The 19,044-nt window shown below is 51.7% G+C and overlaps 1 protein-coding gene across 1 annotated transcript in view; it reads right to left on the bottom strand.

Annotated features, from left to right (window-relative positions):
* The window catches only part of MARCHF6 (membrane associated ring-CH-type finger 6), a 1,360,950-nt gene that overhangs the window by 591,455 nt on the left and 750,451 nt on the right, over positions 1-19,044 (bottom strand). The window contains exon 18 of the mRNA XM_078687648.1: positions 90-227. Coding sequence (XP_078543774.1) covers positions 90-227 — 138 coding nt within the window. The remainder of the gene's footprint in view (positions 1-89; positions 228-19,044) is intronic.

The following is a 19,044-nucleotide window of genomic DNA, read 5'->3' as shown; positions in this document are numbered from 1 at the left end:
CCGAGGAGAGAAATTTTTATTTTCATTCAATGCGACAAACAAATCTAGAAAACGTTCTGAAACACAATTAAGTCAGCTGTTATACGTACAGTAAATATCCAGCTGTAACAGTCCAAGCTCGTACAAGGCCTTTCAACCATTGTCTTGTATGCCCCTGTTCTAGCAAAGCTGGCAAAACAACTTGCAGCAAAAGGAGCTCCAATGAAAGTTCACTGACTGGTGCATCACTGAAAATTTTGAAATAAAAATCATTACAAACACATCCATTAGAAAGCAAAGTTTTCAAGCAATGTACAAGACACTTCATTATATAACACTTTTTGTGATTGCTAAAAACACTTCCGGACTAGGGAAATCAAATTAAATCTGATAAATTGTGTACATTTCTGATAAAATAGGTTTTCCTGTTATTTTTTGGTCTCACCTACTAAACAGTGCATGTCTGCTGCAAAACGTATTGTCAGCTTATAGTGAGCTTAAAGTCCACCCACATCTTACCATTGGTTGGCTTCATTGTCACTCATTTACAAGCTTCTAATTTGTTATCTTGTGTGGGCATTCCTTCCTCCTGTGTTTGTCCCTTCACTGGAGCAAGGATGTATTACTTGATCCAGACCACTGCTAATTTTTCAAGCACCATTTTTTAGATCTTCCATACTAGAGACCACAAGCACGGTCTTCTCCAAGAAATGCTGTTAACTTACAGTGGGCTTAGAGCTCGGCCATCGATTGGCTTTGCTGCCATTCTCATTTGCTTCAGTCGATTTTATTTTAAAAAAAGCAATGCAGCAATAAAGAACAAGTTACTTACCTTTGGTAACGATATATCTGTAAGAAACATTAGTTAGTTATGAATCCTTACCTTAGAATTATCCCCAGACGTCAGACTGGAACCCGAACGTTTTTCATCAGCAGTACCTCTGCGCGTCAGAAGGTGGCGTCAGTCGGCTCCGCGTCTGTCGTTAGCATTGTGTCGCTGTGATGACCTCGCGGTAGCTACTGAGACACCGTCCTCGCGCGCTGACGTCAGTTCTGTACACAACTTTCCGCGCCAGAAACGCAGAGCCATGCAAGACACTGACAACTGGTGCACAAAACTAGGGCCCTGAAAAGATATCCTTAACCCTACAAATCAGTTGGCAGAATGGGGAGGATGGGTGGGGCGGTAAGGAATCTATAACTAACTAATGTTTCTTACAGATATCTCATTACCGAAGGTAAGTAACTTGTTCATCTGAAAGAAACAGGTTAGTTATAGATTACATACCATAGAATAGATACCCCAGCAATACCAACCCCGGTGGTGGGTCTGCGAACCAATGTTACACCAGAAAGTCCTGGAGAACAGAACGGCCAAAGAAGCCGTCTCTCAGGATTTGAATGTCCAGGCAGTAGTGTTTCGGAAAGGTGTGAAACAATGCCCACGTAGCTGCCTGACCGATATCGTTCAGAGGAACTCCTCGCCCTAAAGCTGCTGCCGTCGCCCTGGTGGAATGGGCCCGGAACCCCACTGGAGGCTCCCTTTTCGCCAGAGAATAACATGCCTTAATACACAAAACAACCCACCAGGAGATAGTCCGTTTGTGTACGGCCTGACCTATTTTGGTGCACACGTAGCCAAAAAAGAGCTGGTCATCCACCTAGAACGGTTTTGTGCGGTCCAGATAAAAAGACAACGCACATTTTGGCTCCAGACGGTAGAGCATCTCTTCCTCCTTGGAAGGATGAGGAGGAGGAAAGATGGTGGGAAAAGGGATGGTCTGCCCAACGTGAAAGGGAGTGACAACCTTTAGCAGAAAAGATGGACGGGTTCAGGGGACAACTTTGTCCGGATGCACCAAAAGAAAAGGAGGGTTTGAAGAAAGAGCCTGGAGCTCACTCACTCGCCTGGCAGAAGTGATGAAGTGATGGCCACCAGGAATGCAGTTTCGAGAGTTATAAGCCTCAAAGGACAGTGGTGAAGTGGCTCAAAGGGAGCACACATTAACTTAACCCTAGATTCAAGACTCACTGAAGCAAAACGAAAGTAATAGGAGGAAAGAGATGAGTTATGCCTTTCAAGAATCGATTACCAACCGGGGACTTGAAAAGAGAAGGCTGACCTGAAAGCCAAAGGGAGGCAGAAACGGCTGAGAGATAGCCCTTGATAGTGCCCAGAGCAGAGCCCTACGGGCCAAAGAAAAGAGGAACAGAAGAAACTATGCATGCATAGACTATATAGCAGTTATCTCAGAAAGAGAGAAAGAGGGGCAACCAAGTCCAGAGGGAAGGCTTCTTTGGCCGTTCTGTTCTGTGGATCCTCTCTCTGCCCCTCTTCTTTGGCCTCAGTTCTTTCAGCTCATATGGCGAAGAAGGACGTTTCTGGACTTGGCTGTGAGAAGTTGGCCTGGTATATGATGTTCACTATTCTAGTGAGCACCTTTTACCAGTCCAAACAACCCTTATGGTGATGGTTGTTAAGTCAACCTTATAGACCAGCTATCCTAGTGGTAGCATGGACAAAGCAGTCTTAGGCTAAAACTTCAGAGAGCATGTGAAGCAAGCTATTTTACCATATGTAACCCCTTGAATACCAAATGAAAGGACACCACACAGGTTATATATAAAATATATATGTATTCAGAGGCTAAAGCACATAACAAGATACTTAATTATCATACAATACGTTGCACAATATACAGTAGAGCCCTAGGGTCACGTAAAACCATATACTAAAATAGTGGTATAAGAACCACGTCACGAACACAGGATAGGCCTAGGGCCTAGGGAATCGCTTGGGCTACGCTAAGCTAACAAGAGTTAGGGAGCAGGAGGCCCACGGGATGCGTATGCAGTGTCTATTCACACACGCGAGTTACCATAGGGAAACAATGGGAACGTAAGAGTTAGAAACTAGTTCTTTTAGGACACTTCCGGATGTACTAGGAGAAAGCCACTGAAAACTAGGACACTAGGATAGTCAATACCTACAGGAGCACCGGAGTGCCCGTGTTACCTCACCCACAGGAGCCGGGTGCATAGGTGTCAAGTTGTGTCGGGTTTCGTCGCCGATTCCTATGGAGACCTGTAAAAAGATGCTGCAGGCGACCAGGAGAGAAGTGTACGGTTGGATCCAAGGGCGGATCGAGGATGAAGAGTACCTGAAAGCAGAGGGGACAGAGACTGGGTCACTAGCCAGTGACCAGGAAGGAACCAGGCGATGTCGCGAAGCAATCAGGTGATGTCGTGAAGCTTGACTCTGCAGCCACGTGGACCAGGAGGCGTCGACGACGACCAGGAGCTGGATACGGACTGTCCCACGAACGATCTCGCTGTTGGCGGCGTCGGCTTCCGGATTGGAGTCAACAGGCCTTGGCAAATGCAACCCACGCAGGAATCGAATATTCGCTTCGGGTTAGACCAGCAAGGTCTATGGGGCTTCTCCTTTGCAGGGAAGCAGGGGCCCACCAGGAGCAACCAGGCAGGTGGTTCAGATTCGAAGGTTCGTCGTCACAGAGGCCACTAGCCAACGGGCAAGTAACCGGACAGACGCGTCGAGCACAAAAGCACAAGCAGGCCCCACGCGGCACTCGGTGAGTGCGGAGGGCTGTGCGTCGGTGCAACAGGTGCTCGGCGCTAGGGCTTCTCAATCCCCAATGCACAACTTCGAGGGTGCCTCAGAAGCTGCACAAGTAGCAAAGAGCAGGCTTTTCAAGATGGCCGGTCCCACGTCTCTCGTCGCCTCCAGGGGTCTCAGCTTTGCTGTGGCTCGGGGTCAAAGAAGTCTGGAAGTATGGCTCTTGTCGGACTCTGTGCTCGGGCTCCGGCGGGAGCGTCGACAAAGTAAACCGCAGATCGCTGGATGGTGCCTGTTTGCACAGGGTGGTCACTCCTTGACCACAAGGGAGATTCTTCAGTCTTCTAGTTGCAATAGAATGTCGAAGGTCCAGAGTTTCGCTTCAAGTTTCAGTTCAGGATAAATCTAAAGTCTCTTGATTCAGCTCCTACCTATATACCAATCTGAGGGGCTGGATTACCTGCTAGGTCCTTCCTCTGGGTGAGACCAGGGAAGGGGGTGGTTACACCCCTTTCCCTTTGTCCAGTTTCGCGCCAGAGCTGGGGCTGGCGTGCCCCAGCAACTGGTTTGAACCGGGCTATGCATGGGACACCTTGTGTGCCCCAGGCAGTGTCTCATTTCATTCAGCCCTCCCTGCCCCAATACACTATGGCCTGTCTGGGGTGGTGCTAGCACCTCCCAAGACAGGAAACCTATTGTCCAAGCCTCCCTCGCTGGAAGGACTCCCAGCAGCAGGAGGTCAAACTTGTGTCTGTGGCAGCAGCATCCATTTTGTGATGCTGAGGCTCTGGTTAACTTTAACCGGGATTAACAGGAACAACATGTCTTCTCCCTCTAGAAGGGTGGAATGCTACCCCCGTCGCAGAACTGGCGAGGGGGTAGTAATCCAAAGCTTATGACACCTTACACGACATGTTTTGATAAAGCCAAACCAGAGTTAGCATGTAACCGCGAGGATTATAATGCACTTAAGAGTATATGGTATGGCTATATCACAGGACAGCTATAAGGACATGGTTCCGAAAGCTGCAGACAGGCTCAGCTCATGCTAGAGCCTCATCTCACATAAAACCAAGCACTCTGCCTTCAGGATTGTTAAGGCCTGCCATAGTAGTGACTTGTAGGTATATATGTGTCTATATATAATGGTATGTATAGGAATACTATACCAAAGCAAGGGGTGATTACACGACCTTGCCCCAGCTGAGTGATCAGCCAGTTGTGTCAGTTTGGATGACCAGCCAGGGGTGGCATAAGATATGCTGCAGCCCCTGGTAGGCCTTGGGTGCACATATGCCCTGGGTACCTAGGGTACACTGTACAGGCACTCACCAGAGTGACCCATTTCCCAATTGGTGATGTACCTAAAGTACATGGTATGAATGTAGAGAGAGAACAGCTGGGCTGTGGGTCTGATTAGCAGGCCCACAGCCACATTAAAGTCGAAAACCAGTAAAGCAAAAAGCAAAAAGTGGGGTGACCATAGGAAAGCAGACACTACTCTCCTACATTGGCTGTCCAGGCACAAGTGTTTGGTCAGGATGCCCACGTGGCTGCCTCACAGATGTCATTCAGAGGCACTCCCCTTCCCAAGGCAGTAGTGGCTGCTGTCGCCCTGGTGGAGTGAGCGCGGAGCCCGACTGGAGGCTCCTTTTTAGCCAGAGAGTAACCAGCCTTAATACACAACACAACCCATAGAGAAATGGTGCATTTGTGTACGGCCCGACCCTTCTTTGCACCCACGTAACCAACAAAAAGTTGATCATCCACCCGAAAATGTTTTGTGTGATCCAGACAGAAGGAGAACGCACGTTTTGGGTCCAGACGGTGGAACCTTTCTTCCTCCTTTGAAGGATACGGAGGCGGAAAGAAGGTGGGCCAAGTAATGGTCTGCCCAATGTGAAAGGCAGTGACTACCTTAGGAAGGAAGGCTGGAAGGGTGCGGAGAAGCACCTTGTCCGGATGAACAGACAGGAAAGGAGGGATAGAAGAAAGAACCCGGAGCTCAATCACCCTTCTAGCAGAAGTGATGGCCACCAGGAAAACAGTTTTAAGAGTCAAAAGACGTAAAGGGCAGTTATACAGCGGCTCAAAGGCAGCACACATGAGATAGGTTAGCACAAGGTACAAGTCCCACTGAGGCATAACGAAGGGAATTGAAGGAAAAAGATGCGTTAAGCCTTTTAGTAAATGGTTAACTACCGGGACTTGAAAAGAGATGGCTGATTTGGCAACTGAAGGAAAGCAGAGATGGCTGAAAGATAGCCCTTGATGGAGCCCAGAGCAGAGCCCTGCTGGGCTAAAGAGAGAAGTAACAAAAGTACTTTAGAGAGAGGGGCAGAACGGGGATCTACAGCCTTTGCTGTGCACCATGCCACAAATTTGTTCCACCTGCAGGCGTATACGGTCTTAGTGGAGGACGTCTGGCTGCCAAGATTACATCACAGACTTCAGGAGGCAGGTCGAAAGAAGTTAACTGCCACCGCTCAATCTCCACGCAAGGAGGTGGACACTGGGCAGGTTCGGGTGGAGGACAGTCCCCCTGCTGCTGTGACAGAAGATCTTCCCGAAGAGGCAGTCTGATCGGAGGATCGATGGCCATGTTGAGCAGTTCGGGATACCAGACTCTTCATACCCAATCTGGAGCCATCAGAATGACTTGGGCCCGGTCGCACCTGATCTTCTTAAGCAGTCTGGGTAGAAGTGGTATAGGCGGAAAGGTGTACAACAGACCGCAACTACACTCTAGACGAAAAGCGTCGCCGAGCGAGTGCTGCCTTGGAAATTCCAGCACGCAGAATTGCTGACATTGCAGGTTCTCTTTGGTGGCGAATAGATCTAACCAAGGCTCTCCCCACTGTTGAAAGAGACCTTGCACCACCTCCGAGTGAAGACGCCATTCGTGATCCATCATGCACCTGTTGCTGAATCGTCCACCCTGGCGTCAGAGAACCGGCTAAGTGTTGAACCACCAAGGAAATTCCCTGATGTTCCAGCCATGCCCAGAGGCGGAGGGGCCTCCTGACATAGGGTCCACGACCCTACCCTGCCCTGTTTGTTGCAATACTACATGGCGGTGATGTTGTCCGTGAACACCTGCACTACTCTTCCCCGGACAGAGGGAAGGAATGCCTTCAGTACAAGATGAATCTCCCAGAGCTCCAGAAGGTTGATGTGAAGCCCGGACTCCGTCGTAGACCAGAGGCCTCGGATCTCCGCCTCTCCCATGTGGCCGCCCCATCCCAGAAGGGATGCGTCTGTCACCACTGTGTGGTCTGGTTGGGGAAGGGAGAGGGATCTACCATTGACCCAATCCTGGTTTGTAAGCCACCACTGCAGTTGTTGAGCAGTGCCCTCCGAGATCAGGACGCAATCGGACAGATTCCCCTGATGCTGCACCCACTGTAACTTCAGGTCCCACTGCAGAAACCGCATATTCCACCTGGCATGATCGACCAGCATGATGCAGGAGGCACGAGACCCAGCAGCCTCAGGGTAATTCTGACTAAAACCAAGGATAGAGGCTGAAAGATTAGAATCATAGCCCGAATATCCCAGACTCGCTGTTCGGGAGGATAGACCAGAAACCGCGTCGTGTCCAGAACCGCTCCGATGAAGAGGAGCTTCTGAGACGGAATCAGGTGCGACTTTGGCACATTGATGGAGATCCCCAGCAAATGCAGGAGGTCAGCCTTAGTTGGGAGGTGGGAGACGACTGCCTGGGACAAGCCCGCCTTCAACAGCCAGTCGTCGAGATAGGGGAAGACTGAAACCCCTGATCTCCACAGATGAGCTGCTACCACGCCATCACTTTTGTGAACACCCGAGGGGTGCTGGTAAGGCCAAAGGGGAGCACAGTAAACTGAAAGTGCACATGGCCTACCGTGAACCGTAGGCAACGCCGGTGGGCCGGCAGGACGGGAACGTGAAAATAAGCGTCCTGCAAGTCCAACGCTACCATCCAGTCTTGCGGGTCGAGGGCAGACAAGACCTGAGCAAGCGTCAACATCTTTAACTTCTCCTTACTGAGGAAGCGATTGAGGTCCAAAATAGGACGTAGGACCTTGTCCTTCTTGGGAACCAGAAAGTAGTGGGCATAACAACAACAACCTACTTCTGGGACAGGAACGTGCTCGATGGCTCTCTTGGCCAGGAGAGCCATAACTTCCTGCTGTAGAAGGGCCACATGATCCTCTGTCATGTGGAGGGAGTAGCCCCTTCGGACTATCTTCAAAACACACCTGTCCAAAGTGATGGTGTATCAGTGGGGGAGGTGATGGCGAATCCTGCCGCCCACTGGTGTTTGATGGGTCAGGAAGGTCGGACTAGGAGGGTTTGGGGGCTTCTGCAGGGGGGGGGGGGGAGGGCATTGGTGGACTGGCCCGCCCACGAGCCCCAGAACCACGACGGTTGTTTTCAGGTCCCCGGCCGCCCGAAGGTTGGGTAACTTTGCTGCGGCCTGTTGCCCTGGGTGGGACGTGGCGGGGCACCCCATCCGTAGCCACGAAAGGGGCGAAAAGCAGACAGCGCCGGATGAGAAGAGAGGCCCAAGGACTTGGCCGTTGCCCATGAGTCCTTGAAGCACTCTAGGGCGTGGTCTGCTTTGTCGCCAAAAAGGCGATGGCCATCAAAGGCCAAGTCCATCAAGGTCTTCTGGAAATCCCCTGCAAAGCCAGTGGACCTCATCCAGGCGTCGCACCGAAGCATTACCGACGTTGAAATGGTCCTGCCCAGAGAGTCGGCGGTGTCCAGCCCACAACTGATCGTAAACTTTGCTGCATCTCTCTTGGCGGCAACAGCCTGGGAGAGCTCCGATCAGGCCTCCTCTGGACACAGAGGCAGCACTTGCGCCACCGTATTCCACACTGAGTGTGAATAACAGCCAAAGAGACATGCGGTGTTAATGGACCGCAGTCCTAAGCTGGCGGAAGAGAGAACTTTTTTTGCCAAGGTGGTCCAGCTTCTTGGATTCCCTTTCCAATGGAGCGGTAGGGGAGGCGCTTTTGGAGATGGAGGCTTGGACCACCAAGCTCTCCGGGGTGGGGTGTTGAGAGAGGAAAGTGCGGTCGCCCGGAGCCGGGCAGTGGCGGCGGGCCATCATCCTGTCCACGGGAGCCCCAGTGTTGGGCCTGGACCACGTGCCCAAAAGGACTTCGGTGAGGGCCTCATTTAACGGCAGCAGGGGCTCCGAAGAGCTCGCTGCCGGTTAAAACACCTCATTCAGGAGGTAAGTCCTGACTGCCACCGTAGGAAGCTCGAGGTTGAGAGCCTCAGCTGCCCTACGCAACACTGCTGCGTATGACACTTACTCCTCCATTGCCACGGTAGGAGGAGACAACATGCCAAGGTCGGGAGAAGTGTCAAGACCACTGGCATCCCCCAGTTTAAGTTTAAGTTTAAGTTTAAAATATTTATTAAGCGCAACATACACCTAGGCGGTTTCTTGGCGCTAAAGTAAAAGGCAATCAACTAAGCGAGAACAGTAACTAAGACAGCAGGTGGAAAAGTAGTCAGATAACTAGGGATGAGCCTGAGGAAATAAGAAAGTCTTCAGGGCTTTGCGGAAGGCGGAATAATCAGTGAGGGACCTAAGAGAGAAAGGGAGAGAGTTCCAGAACATGGGGGCAAGAGTGGAAAATTTTGTGCCACCCTGTTTCTTTTTCCGGTAGCGGGGCACAGCTAGAAGAAGTTGTGCCGAAGAGCGGAGGTCTCTGCCAGGGACATAGACCTTGATGGCCGAAGATATAAATAGAGGGGCCAGGCCAGTCCTGGCCTGGAACGCCATGCAGCCTAGTTTAAATAAGGCACGTTCCCGCACCGGAAGCCAATGAAGGGTCTTCAGGAGGGGAGAGGTGTGGTGGAATTTAGGAAGACTGAAGGCAAGGCGGGCAGCCTGGTTTTGCACTAATTGCAATTTCCGGAGGCTGTACTGAGGGATGCCATTGTACAGAATGTTCCCGTAGTCCAGGCGGGACAGGACCAGTGCGGACAGAATGAGCTTAAGTGCAGGGAAAGAAAAGAAACGAGAGATAGAACGAATGATACAAAGAGTAAGAAAGCAAGAAGAAACCACAGAGCCAATCTGGGAGTGCATAGTGAGTTGGTTGTTTAACTTGATACCAAGAGTCTTAACAGAGGAAACAGGGATGGGAGGAGAACCAAAAGAAGGGGGCCAGAAAAGAGAGTTCCAGGGACTGGAGCAACCACCCATCACCACAAGCTCCGTTTTATCGGGATTGAGTTTCAGGTGGTTGAAATTCATCCAGTCCCTGATGAAAGATAGAGTAGATTGGAAATTTGAGATAGAGTCAGGAGTAGGAGAAAGATTAAAGATGAGCTGGAGGTCATCGGCATAGTTATATACCGAGACCTCCAGTTGCTGTAGAGCAAAGATGAGCGGAGCGATATAAAGATTAAAGAGTAAAGGAGAGAGAGAAGAACCCTGGGGAACACCGCACTGGACCTGGCAGGGGGTAGATGAAAACTCCCCAAGATGGACCGCCTGGGTCCGGTCCCTCAGAAAGGACGAGAGCCAGATGAGGGCTGATCCTCCTATGCCCGCCGCCTTGACACGGGAAAGCAAGATGGAGTGATCCACCGTGTCAAAAGCGGCGGACAAATCAAGAAGGACCAGCGCCTGAGATCTACCGGCGTCCATACCCTCTCTGAGGGTATCTGATACTGACACCACCACTGACTCTGTCGAGTGCCTAGGCCGAAATCCCGCCTGGCATGGAGCCAACCTCCCATTCTCCTCGGCAAAGGAGCTGAGTGCAGATGTAACGTGCCGCTCCAGCACCTTCGCCAGGAAAGGGAGAAGGGAGATGGGGCGATAGTTAGCCATCACAGAGGGGTCGGCTCCCGGCTTCTTCAGTATAGGGACGATAGAGGCGGCTTTTAGCGGTGGAGTAACAACCCCTCGCGCCAGTGAATCATTAAGAAAGCCCAGAGGGGGCGCCGGGCAGGCAGTATAAATCTGCCGCAAGATGTGAGCCGGGCATATATCGAATGGGGAGCCGGACTTGACTTTAGAGAGGAGGGACAAAAAGAGTTCTTCAGAAAGAAGAGGAAAAGAATTAAAGGTAGCTGGGGGCAGATAAGGGGGGGAGTCGACAAAAGAAGGAGAAGAGGGGGGAATATTAGATTTAATTGTCGTGATTTTATCAACAAAATAAAGATTCAATGAATCGCAGAGTATCTGGGAGGGAGGGGGCTTGAGTGTAGTCCGGTCGGAGAACGCCAAATCGTGGGTAATGGTGAAGATTTCCTTAGGTTGATTCATGGCAGCTAGAATTTTCGCCGAGAAGTATGCTTTCTTGGCCTCCGTAATTTTTTGTTTATAGGTCCCCAGAAGGTGGACATAGCGGGCCCTGGTGTTCGGGGAATAATCCAGTCTCCAGTTCCTCTCTCCAGTCCTGCTCAGCATCTAACTGGTCAGTTAAAGGGTCACCTGACCCCTCCCATTGCTCCTCACCCTCCTCTGGCTGCTAATCTGGCTGAAAATGGGCAGGGTCAAAAGAACCCTTCGGTGCCGGATCCGGTGTCGGCCAACACCGGTTCGGCTCACTGTTCACGTTGGGTTGAAGGCGGGGGTCGACGCCGGCCGGGAAGCCGACCGACGCCGAACGCAGAAGTGCTGCCGTAGGAAGCGGCGCCGGTGTAGGTGTAACGAGATCAACCGGCACGATCCGGATCCAGGCCTGGATCCAAGGGGGGCCTGTGGTGCCGGGCGGGTGGCAGCAAAGACCTAGGCCCCCCCAACGGACTCCGCGCGGCCTGTAGGCGCGCCGGCTTGGTTGTTCTGCCTCGTACAAAGCAGGGCGGGAGTCGCTCCGGGTCCCAGAAAGGGAGGGAAACCCGAAGTCGACCCTCCGGGCTGCACGCCTGGGGCTGCGGGAGTGGCACCGCCTGCGTGCCTCATCGGGTCGGTCGACGGGCGAGGAGAAGTCGAAGAGCGACGATGCTTCTTCGCCTTTTCTTATGCTTCGACTTACCTGACCCAGAGTGCGGAGACTTTGATGATTTGGAACCAATATGGTGGTGGCTCCGCTACATGTACCTTGACCTCAGTCTCAACCAGGACCTCGAACAGTGCATAGCCGACTGTCAGCATTCAAGCAGCTTTCAGGTCAGCTCCCGCAAAGCCTTCGGTGCCATCGACCGACAGTCGGAGCACGACTTGGGGTCGTTGTTGTGCTCCAGGCAAAGGAGGCACATGCGATGCGGATCCATCACCGACGTCATTTGGTTACAGGAACTGCAGGCCTTGAAACAGGGCATCCCAGGTGCACTTGTTCGTAGTCGAAGACTCAAAACAAGAAGTTGACAAAAGTCGAGAAAAATGTAGTAAAAAAATGACTGAGGATCTGCGCTGGCTGGTGCGGAAAAAGAAACAACTGACGTTAGCGCGCGAGTGCGGGTCTAAGTAGCTTGTGCGACGTCATCCCGGCGACCACGACGCCGGACACGGAGCCGACCGATGCCACCTACTGACGCGCAGAGGTACTGCTGACGAAAAAACTTTCCGATGCCTGGGGGTAATTCTAAGGTAGGCAACCTATAATTAACGTGTTTCTTTCAGATGTCAGTTCTTTACATAACATTCCACGCCAGAAGCACAGAGCCATGCAAGACACTGATCACTGGTGCACGAAACTAGGGCTCAGAAACTGAGTCCTTTACTCTAGAAGTCAGTTCGCAGAATGGGGAGGATGAGTGGTTCGGTAAGGAATCTATATTATAGGTCTCTTACAGATATATTGTTACCAAAGGTAAGTAACTTGTTTGTCTCTTTGGACTTGGCTGTCCAGGCAGTAGTGTTAAGTGAACGTGTGCAATGAAGCCCACGTGGCTGCCTGACAGAAATCAAGAAGGGGGCTTCCACGTCCAAAAGTAGTAGTAGTTGCCATAGCCCTATTGGAATGGGCACGCAACCCTACTGGAGGTTCCTTTTTCGCCAAGGAATAAAACATTTTTATGCAAAGAACACATCAAGAGATGGTCCGTTTTTGCACAGCCGGACCTTTTTTGCTGCCCACACAGCCAACAAAGAGCTGATCTTCCACCCGGAATTGTTTTGAAAAAAGCCAGATAAAATTAAAGCGCACATTTTTGATCCAGACAGTGGAGCCCCTCCTCCTCTTTAGAAGGATGCATGGGTGGGGAGAAGGTGGGCAAAGTGATGGTCTGTCCTATGTGGAAATAGGTAACCACTTTGGGTAGAAAGGAAGATCTAGTATGAAGGACACCCTTGTCCGGATGAACAGCCAGGAAAGGAGGGTTCGAAGAAAGAGCCTGAAGCTCACTCACCCTGCTTGCAGAGGTGATGGCAACCAGAAAAGCAGTCTTTAGAGTAAGTCTGAGAAAACAGTTTATGAAACAGCTCAAAAGAAGCGCACATGAGGTAAGTTGCAACAAGTTTCCAGTCCCTTTGGGGCATTACAAAAGGAATAGGAGGAAAAAGGTGAGTAATGCCCTTAAGGAAGCAATTTACAATAGGGGACTTGAAAAGGGAAGGCTTGTCGGGAAGGCAAAGAAAGGCCGAATTGGCCGAAAGATAGCGTTAAAGAGTGTCCAGAGCAGAACCCTGCTGGGCCAAAGAAAGAATGAAGAGGAGAAACCTCTGAAAGAGGGGCGGAAAGGGGATCCACAGCCTTTGCTACACACCATGCCACCAATTTATTCCATCTATAGGCATATACCATTTTGGTGGAGGGACGCCTGTATGTCAAGATAACGTTACAGACTTCGGAAGGAAGGTCGAAAGCTGTCAACTGTCACTGCTCAATCTCTACCCAAGGAAGTGGAGGCTGGACAGGTTCGGGTGGAGGACTGTCTCCTGCTGCTGCGACAGAAGATCCTCCTGAAGGGGCAGTCTGATCGGAGGATCGTTGGCCAAGTTCAAGAGCTCAGGATAACAGAATCTTCGTGCCCTGTCTGGAGCCACAAGGATGACGTGGGCCTGGTATTGACAGAAAGGGGTAGAGAAGACTACAACTCCACTCACGACAAAGTCTTGCTTAGCGAGTGCAGCCTTGGAAATTCCAACACGCATAACTACTGACATTGCACGTTCTCTTCGGTGGCGAATAGATCTAACCAAGGCTCTCCCCACTGCTGAAAGAGACCTTGCACCACCTCAAAGTGAAGACGCCATTCGTGATCCATCATGCACCGGGGGCTGAGTTCGTCTGCCCTGGCGTTCAGGGAACCTGCCAGTTGTTGAACCACCAGGGACATGCCCTGATTTTCCTGCCTCTTCCAGAGACGAAGTGCCTCCTGCCATAGGGTCCCCGACACCACCCCGCCCGGTTTGTTGCAATACCACATGGCGGTGGTGTTGTCTGTGAACACCTGTACTACGCTTCCTTTGACAGAAGGAAGGAATGCCTTCAGTGCAAGACGAATGCCCGAAGCTCCAGAAGGTTGATGTGGAGCCCAGACTCTGCCGGAGACCAGAGGCCTCTGACCTCCACTTCCCCCATGCAGCCGCCCCACCCCAGAAGTGATGCATCCGTCACCATAGTGAACTCCGGTTGGTGAAGGAGAGGGATCTGCCGTGACCCAATCCTGGTTCGTTAGTCAACACTGCAATTGGTGTGCAGTGCCCTCCGAGATCTGGACGCAAGCGGAAAGATTCTTCGGATGTTATGCCCACTGGAACTTCAGGTCCCACTGCGGAGCAAGCATATGCCACCTGGCATGATCCACCAGCAGGATGCAGGAAGCCATCCTCTGGCTCCCACTCAGGGTGATAGAGAACACCAGGGGAGAACAGTGGTAAAAAGTATGGGTCGGCGCCGGCAGCGACGTCGGTCGATGCCAGTCCGGCTCCATGTCCATGTCGAGGGGGAGGCTGGAGTCGGCATCAGTTGAGGACACAATCGGCAAGGGAGGGGGCAGAGGTGTCGCCAATCGATTCAGTGCCGGAGTAGGTGTCATAAGGTCGACCAGCGCCAATTCGGATCCAGGCCTGGATTCCTGGAACCCTGCAGCGCCAGGGCCGAAGCAGCTGGCATCGAAGGCCTAGAAACCCCCGCCGAGTCTGCGGGGCCCAAAGGCACGCCAGCTGAGTGGGACTGTCCAAAGATGGAGTGGAGGGCTTTGTAAAAACTACGAAGCTGGACAGTGGTCGCTCCGGCTCCCAGGAAGGGAGGCTCGGAGTCGACCCAACAGGCTCCGCGTGCGGAGCGAGATGACTAACTTCCGCATCTTGTGTCGCGTCGGTTGACGAACCGGGGGAACGTGAAGAGTGACAGTGCTTCTTTTTGTGCTTCAACTTACCCGAAGACTTCGGCGAGGAGTGGTGGTGATGGCACCGCGACCGGTCCCTCTCGACCGGGACCTCGAGCGGCACGGAGCCGACAGCCGGGCTTCCATAAGCTTTCGGGACCACTCCCGAAAAACTTTGGTGCCATGGTCCGACAGTCCGAGCACGACTTAGGGTTGTGGTCGCACTCCAGACACCAAATGGCCCACTAATTGTAGGTCCGTCATGGACATCAGCTTGTGGCAGTAGCCACAAGGCTTGAAGCCGGTCCGCCGATGTGACATCCCTGTGTACCAGGAGTCGAACAACTCGAAATAGATGGCGACAAAGGTAAAAAAAAGAGACAGTCAAAAAGTGACTGGAGGTACCGCTCTCTCCGGACCTGCGCTGGCTGTCGTGGAACAAGAAAGAACTGACGTCAGAACGCAGGGGCGGCGTCTAAGTAGATACCGCAATGTCATTCTGGCGATTACAACGCCAACGACTAATGCGGAGTCGACCGACTCCACCTACCAACGCGCAGAGGTACTGCTAAAGAAAAATTCTCTGGAACCAGTCTGATGCCCTGAGGGTAATTCTAAGGTAAGGAATCCATAACTAATAGTCTCTTTCAGATGATGTAGTTTTGGAGCCTGCTCTGTAGAAGGAGCGTCAAAAGGAGCCTCTATTTGATGGGGACTGGAGGGCTCCCATGGACTTTGCCACTTCAGTGTCTTTTTTTATTTTCTCTAAAGACTGATCGACTTCAGGACCAAAATGGTGTTCTTTGTCAAACTGGGTGTTTAAAATGAACTGCTGAACCTCCGGTTTAAACCCTGAAATCCTAAGCCATGCTTGCCTTCGAAGGAGAATGCTGGGATTGATCTCCCTAGCCGAGGTGCATGCAGTATCTAGACCACATCTGATTTAAGAGTTAGAAATGAGTTTCCCCTCTTGAACTAACACTTGTGCCTTGGCTTTGTGTTTGCCCAGGAGATATTGGAGCAGGTGATCCATCTCATCCCGGTGTGCAGTGTCGTATCTAGCTAGTAGCAAAACACACAAGATGATGGACGGAATGTTGCACAATGGCAAAATACTCACCCCCAGTCACAGATCTGGGTTTAATCCATCGTTATTTTGCTTACCAAGCCACCCCAGTTCAGACATGGCCATATGTTATGTTATGTTACGTCTATTTATTGTGCGCGCAGCGACTCCAGCCAAGGAGCGTCCCGGCGCAAAGACAAGGTAGCTCGTAACACAACGGGATGTAAAAGAGGCAAATAACAGCTAAAACAGGAGCAGGGACAAAGACAGCTAAAACAGGAAGGTTTTTATCGCCTTCCGGAAAGTCAGAAGGTCCTCAAGCAAGCGGATTTCAACAGGCAAGGAGTTCCATGCTGACGCAGCCAGTACCCGAAACGAGCGGCCTCCCATGCGGCTAAGCCTGAATCTGGGAACCACCGCAAGGGCCAGACCTTGGGAGCGAAGGCAACGGGCAGGAACATAGAAAGACAGACAATTCGACAGGATTTCTGGGCCTGTACCTCTCAAGATTTTAAATGCGAGGCACAGGACTTTAAAAAGAATACGCTTCCTAACCGGAAGCCAGTGTAGGGAGCGAAGAACACCTGTCACTGAACAAAATCTTGGTAAGCCGACGATCGCCCTCGCCGCAGCATTCTGAACCCGTTGTAATCGGGTTAGTTCAGCCTGATTGGCCCCAGCCAGGAGAGAGCTGGCATAATCCAGGCGAGAGATGATAGTGGCCTGGATCACCAGCTGCCTGGTCGGGGCATCAAAGAACTTGAGAACAGGTCTCAAGCCCCTCAGAAGACCGAAACAGCAGGCCGCAGTTCTTTTCGTATGGCCTATAAAAGAGAGGCCCGCATCCAGCCATATCCCCAGATTTTTCACTTCCGATACCGGGATCGGAGTGGGACCCAACTCTGGAGGCCACCAGTGGTCACCCCACAGCTCCACTCCCTTCCCGACGACCAACACCTCTGTTTTAGTGGCGTTTAGCTGAAGACAGTTGCCTGTCAGCCAACTAGCCACCGCCTTCAGTCCGGACTGAAACCTGGGGGCCTCAATTTCCACATCCCCGCTGAGCGTAACCGCCAGCTGAGTGTCATCGGCATACGAGACCAGGGTAAGGCCCCACTGCCTGGCGACATCAGCCAGCGGCCTCACGTAAAGATTGAACAACGTGGGGCTCAGCGAGGACCCTTGCGGAACCCCCATGGCCAGTGGATGGTAACTGGACTTGAAGGGAGGGATGGCAACACAGAAGGAGCGGTCGTCTAAGAAGGAGCGGAACCATTGCAATACCACACCGCCAATGCCGGTCTCCTCGAGCCGACGCAGGAGGATGCTGTGGTCTACCGTATCAAAGGCGGCGCTGAGATCTAACAGAATAAGCGCCGCCGTTTGACCAGCATCCAACCTTGCCCGGAGATGTTCCACCATCACAAGTAACGCAGTTTCCGTACTGTGCCCAGCACGGAATCCGTTTTGTGTGGGGTCGAGGGCATTGGTCCGAGTCAGATGTTCAGACAGGGCCAAATTGACGTGGGCTTCAGTGATCTTGGCTGGCCAGGGTAGCAGCGAGATGGGGCGATAGCTTTCAGGCTTAGAGGGGTCCAGGGTAGGCTTTTTAATAATCGGGGATACCACGGCTTGTTTCCACTTAGATGGTACAATTCCCGATTCCAAGGAGAGATTGACAAGGGAGCATACAACTGTACGCCCCATAAAAGCCTGGTCTCGAAAGAGAGCAGGCCTTACTGGGTCAGATGGAGACCCAGATTTAACTTGCAACGCAAGTTTGTCAAAACCGTCCAAGGCAAGGGGGGGGAAAACAAGCAGTGTGGTCTGATGGTGAACCCGATTAATACTTTCCACAGTGGACCCTATGCTAGGGAATGTCCTGTAGATGGCTAGGACCTTCCCCAAAAAATAAGAGGCAAGGGATTCACATTGGGAAAGGGAGCTTACGGTTATAGTGGTAGTCCGCTTCGCCATAAGTTGTTTTACGGCCTTAAAAATAGCCTTTGACGGATTTGGGCTGTTCCGGAATTCGGTAGCATAGAAGGCCGCACGAGCCCTGCAGATAGCTCGATGGTAGAGCTTAACGGACCTGGTATATGCGGCTTTTAAATCAGCCGCATAGGTTTTCCTCCAGGCCCTCTCTGCTCGTCTACAGGCGCCCTTTAGGGCCCGAAGTGCGCCATCGTACCATATGCAAATCATATGCAAATCGTACCATATGCAAATCAGTCTTTACCCTGTACCTCTTGTGAGTTTTGCTGTTCACCCTATGTGGGAAGGGTAAGTCCAGACGTGGGTCCCGTGCTCACTAAACCACTGGAGTCAAGCTATCCTGGCTGAAGATGGCTGATAGCCAGAAACCAGTCCTAGGATATAATATAATATATAATAATCCACATTTGTAAAGCGCACAATCACCTGTAAGGGTCTCTAGGCGCTGGGGGCCGTCGGGAAGATTAAGTGAGCTATTGCCCAGAGTCACATGGTGCTGGGCTAACCTGCCGCCGGAGCCGGGGATCAAACCCTGATCCCCAGATTCCAACGTCAGTCGCCCTGGCCGCGGCGCCACACCTCTCCCTAGATAGGAAGGAATCTCCTGCTGAAGCATGAATGTAAGCTCCTTGAGCGGGGCTTGGCGCAGGGATGCATACCACCGAGCAGATAAGCGGAAGCTCAGAGATAAACAAAAAGTATACTATGAGGCTGTTACGTTAGCCGAAGGGCAATTTTACTCCGCCCGCATTGAATCAGCCAGCAACAACTCGAAAGAAATCTTTGCTATCGTTCTGAGCTTCACCTCCCCTCTGGCCCAAGCTAGAGTGTAGCCATCTACGCCTACCTGGTGTAATACTCTCTCATGCTTCTTTAGGGAAAAGATCCGGACTATTCAGGCAGCGTTCACTCCCTGTGGCACCAGCATTGGGGTGTCAGTGGAGTCCCAATCTGCCGGCCTAGTTCATTTTCTGTCCCCATTTAGGACAGTCGACCCTTTGGAATCCCTAAAACTTCTAAAGGGCCTACAGCCTGGCTCGCCCTCGGACCCCTGTCCTGTTAGGCTTCTGGCAGCAGTGGCAGTGACCATGAACACAGAAGTGAATACCATCATCAACATGTCCCTTCAGAAAGCTGATGTGCCACAGGCTTGGAAGTTGGCTAATATCTTGCCATTTCTAAAAAAGCTGTCATT

Source organism: Lissotriton helveticus, chromosome 4_1 (genome assembly GCF_964261635.1).
Source record: "Lissotriton helveticus chromosome 4_1, aLisHel1.1, whole genome shotgun sequence".
NCBI lineage: Eukaryota > Metazoa > Chordata > Amphibia > Caudata > Salamandridae > Lissotriton > Lissotriton helveticus.
Note: the sequence above shows the minus strand (reverse complement) of the source record. Positions and strands in the feature narration are given on the sequence as shown.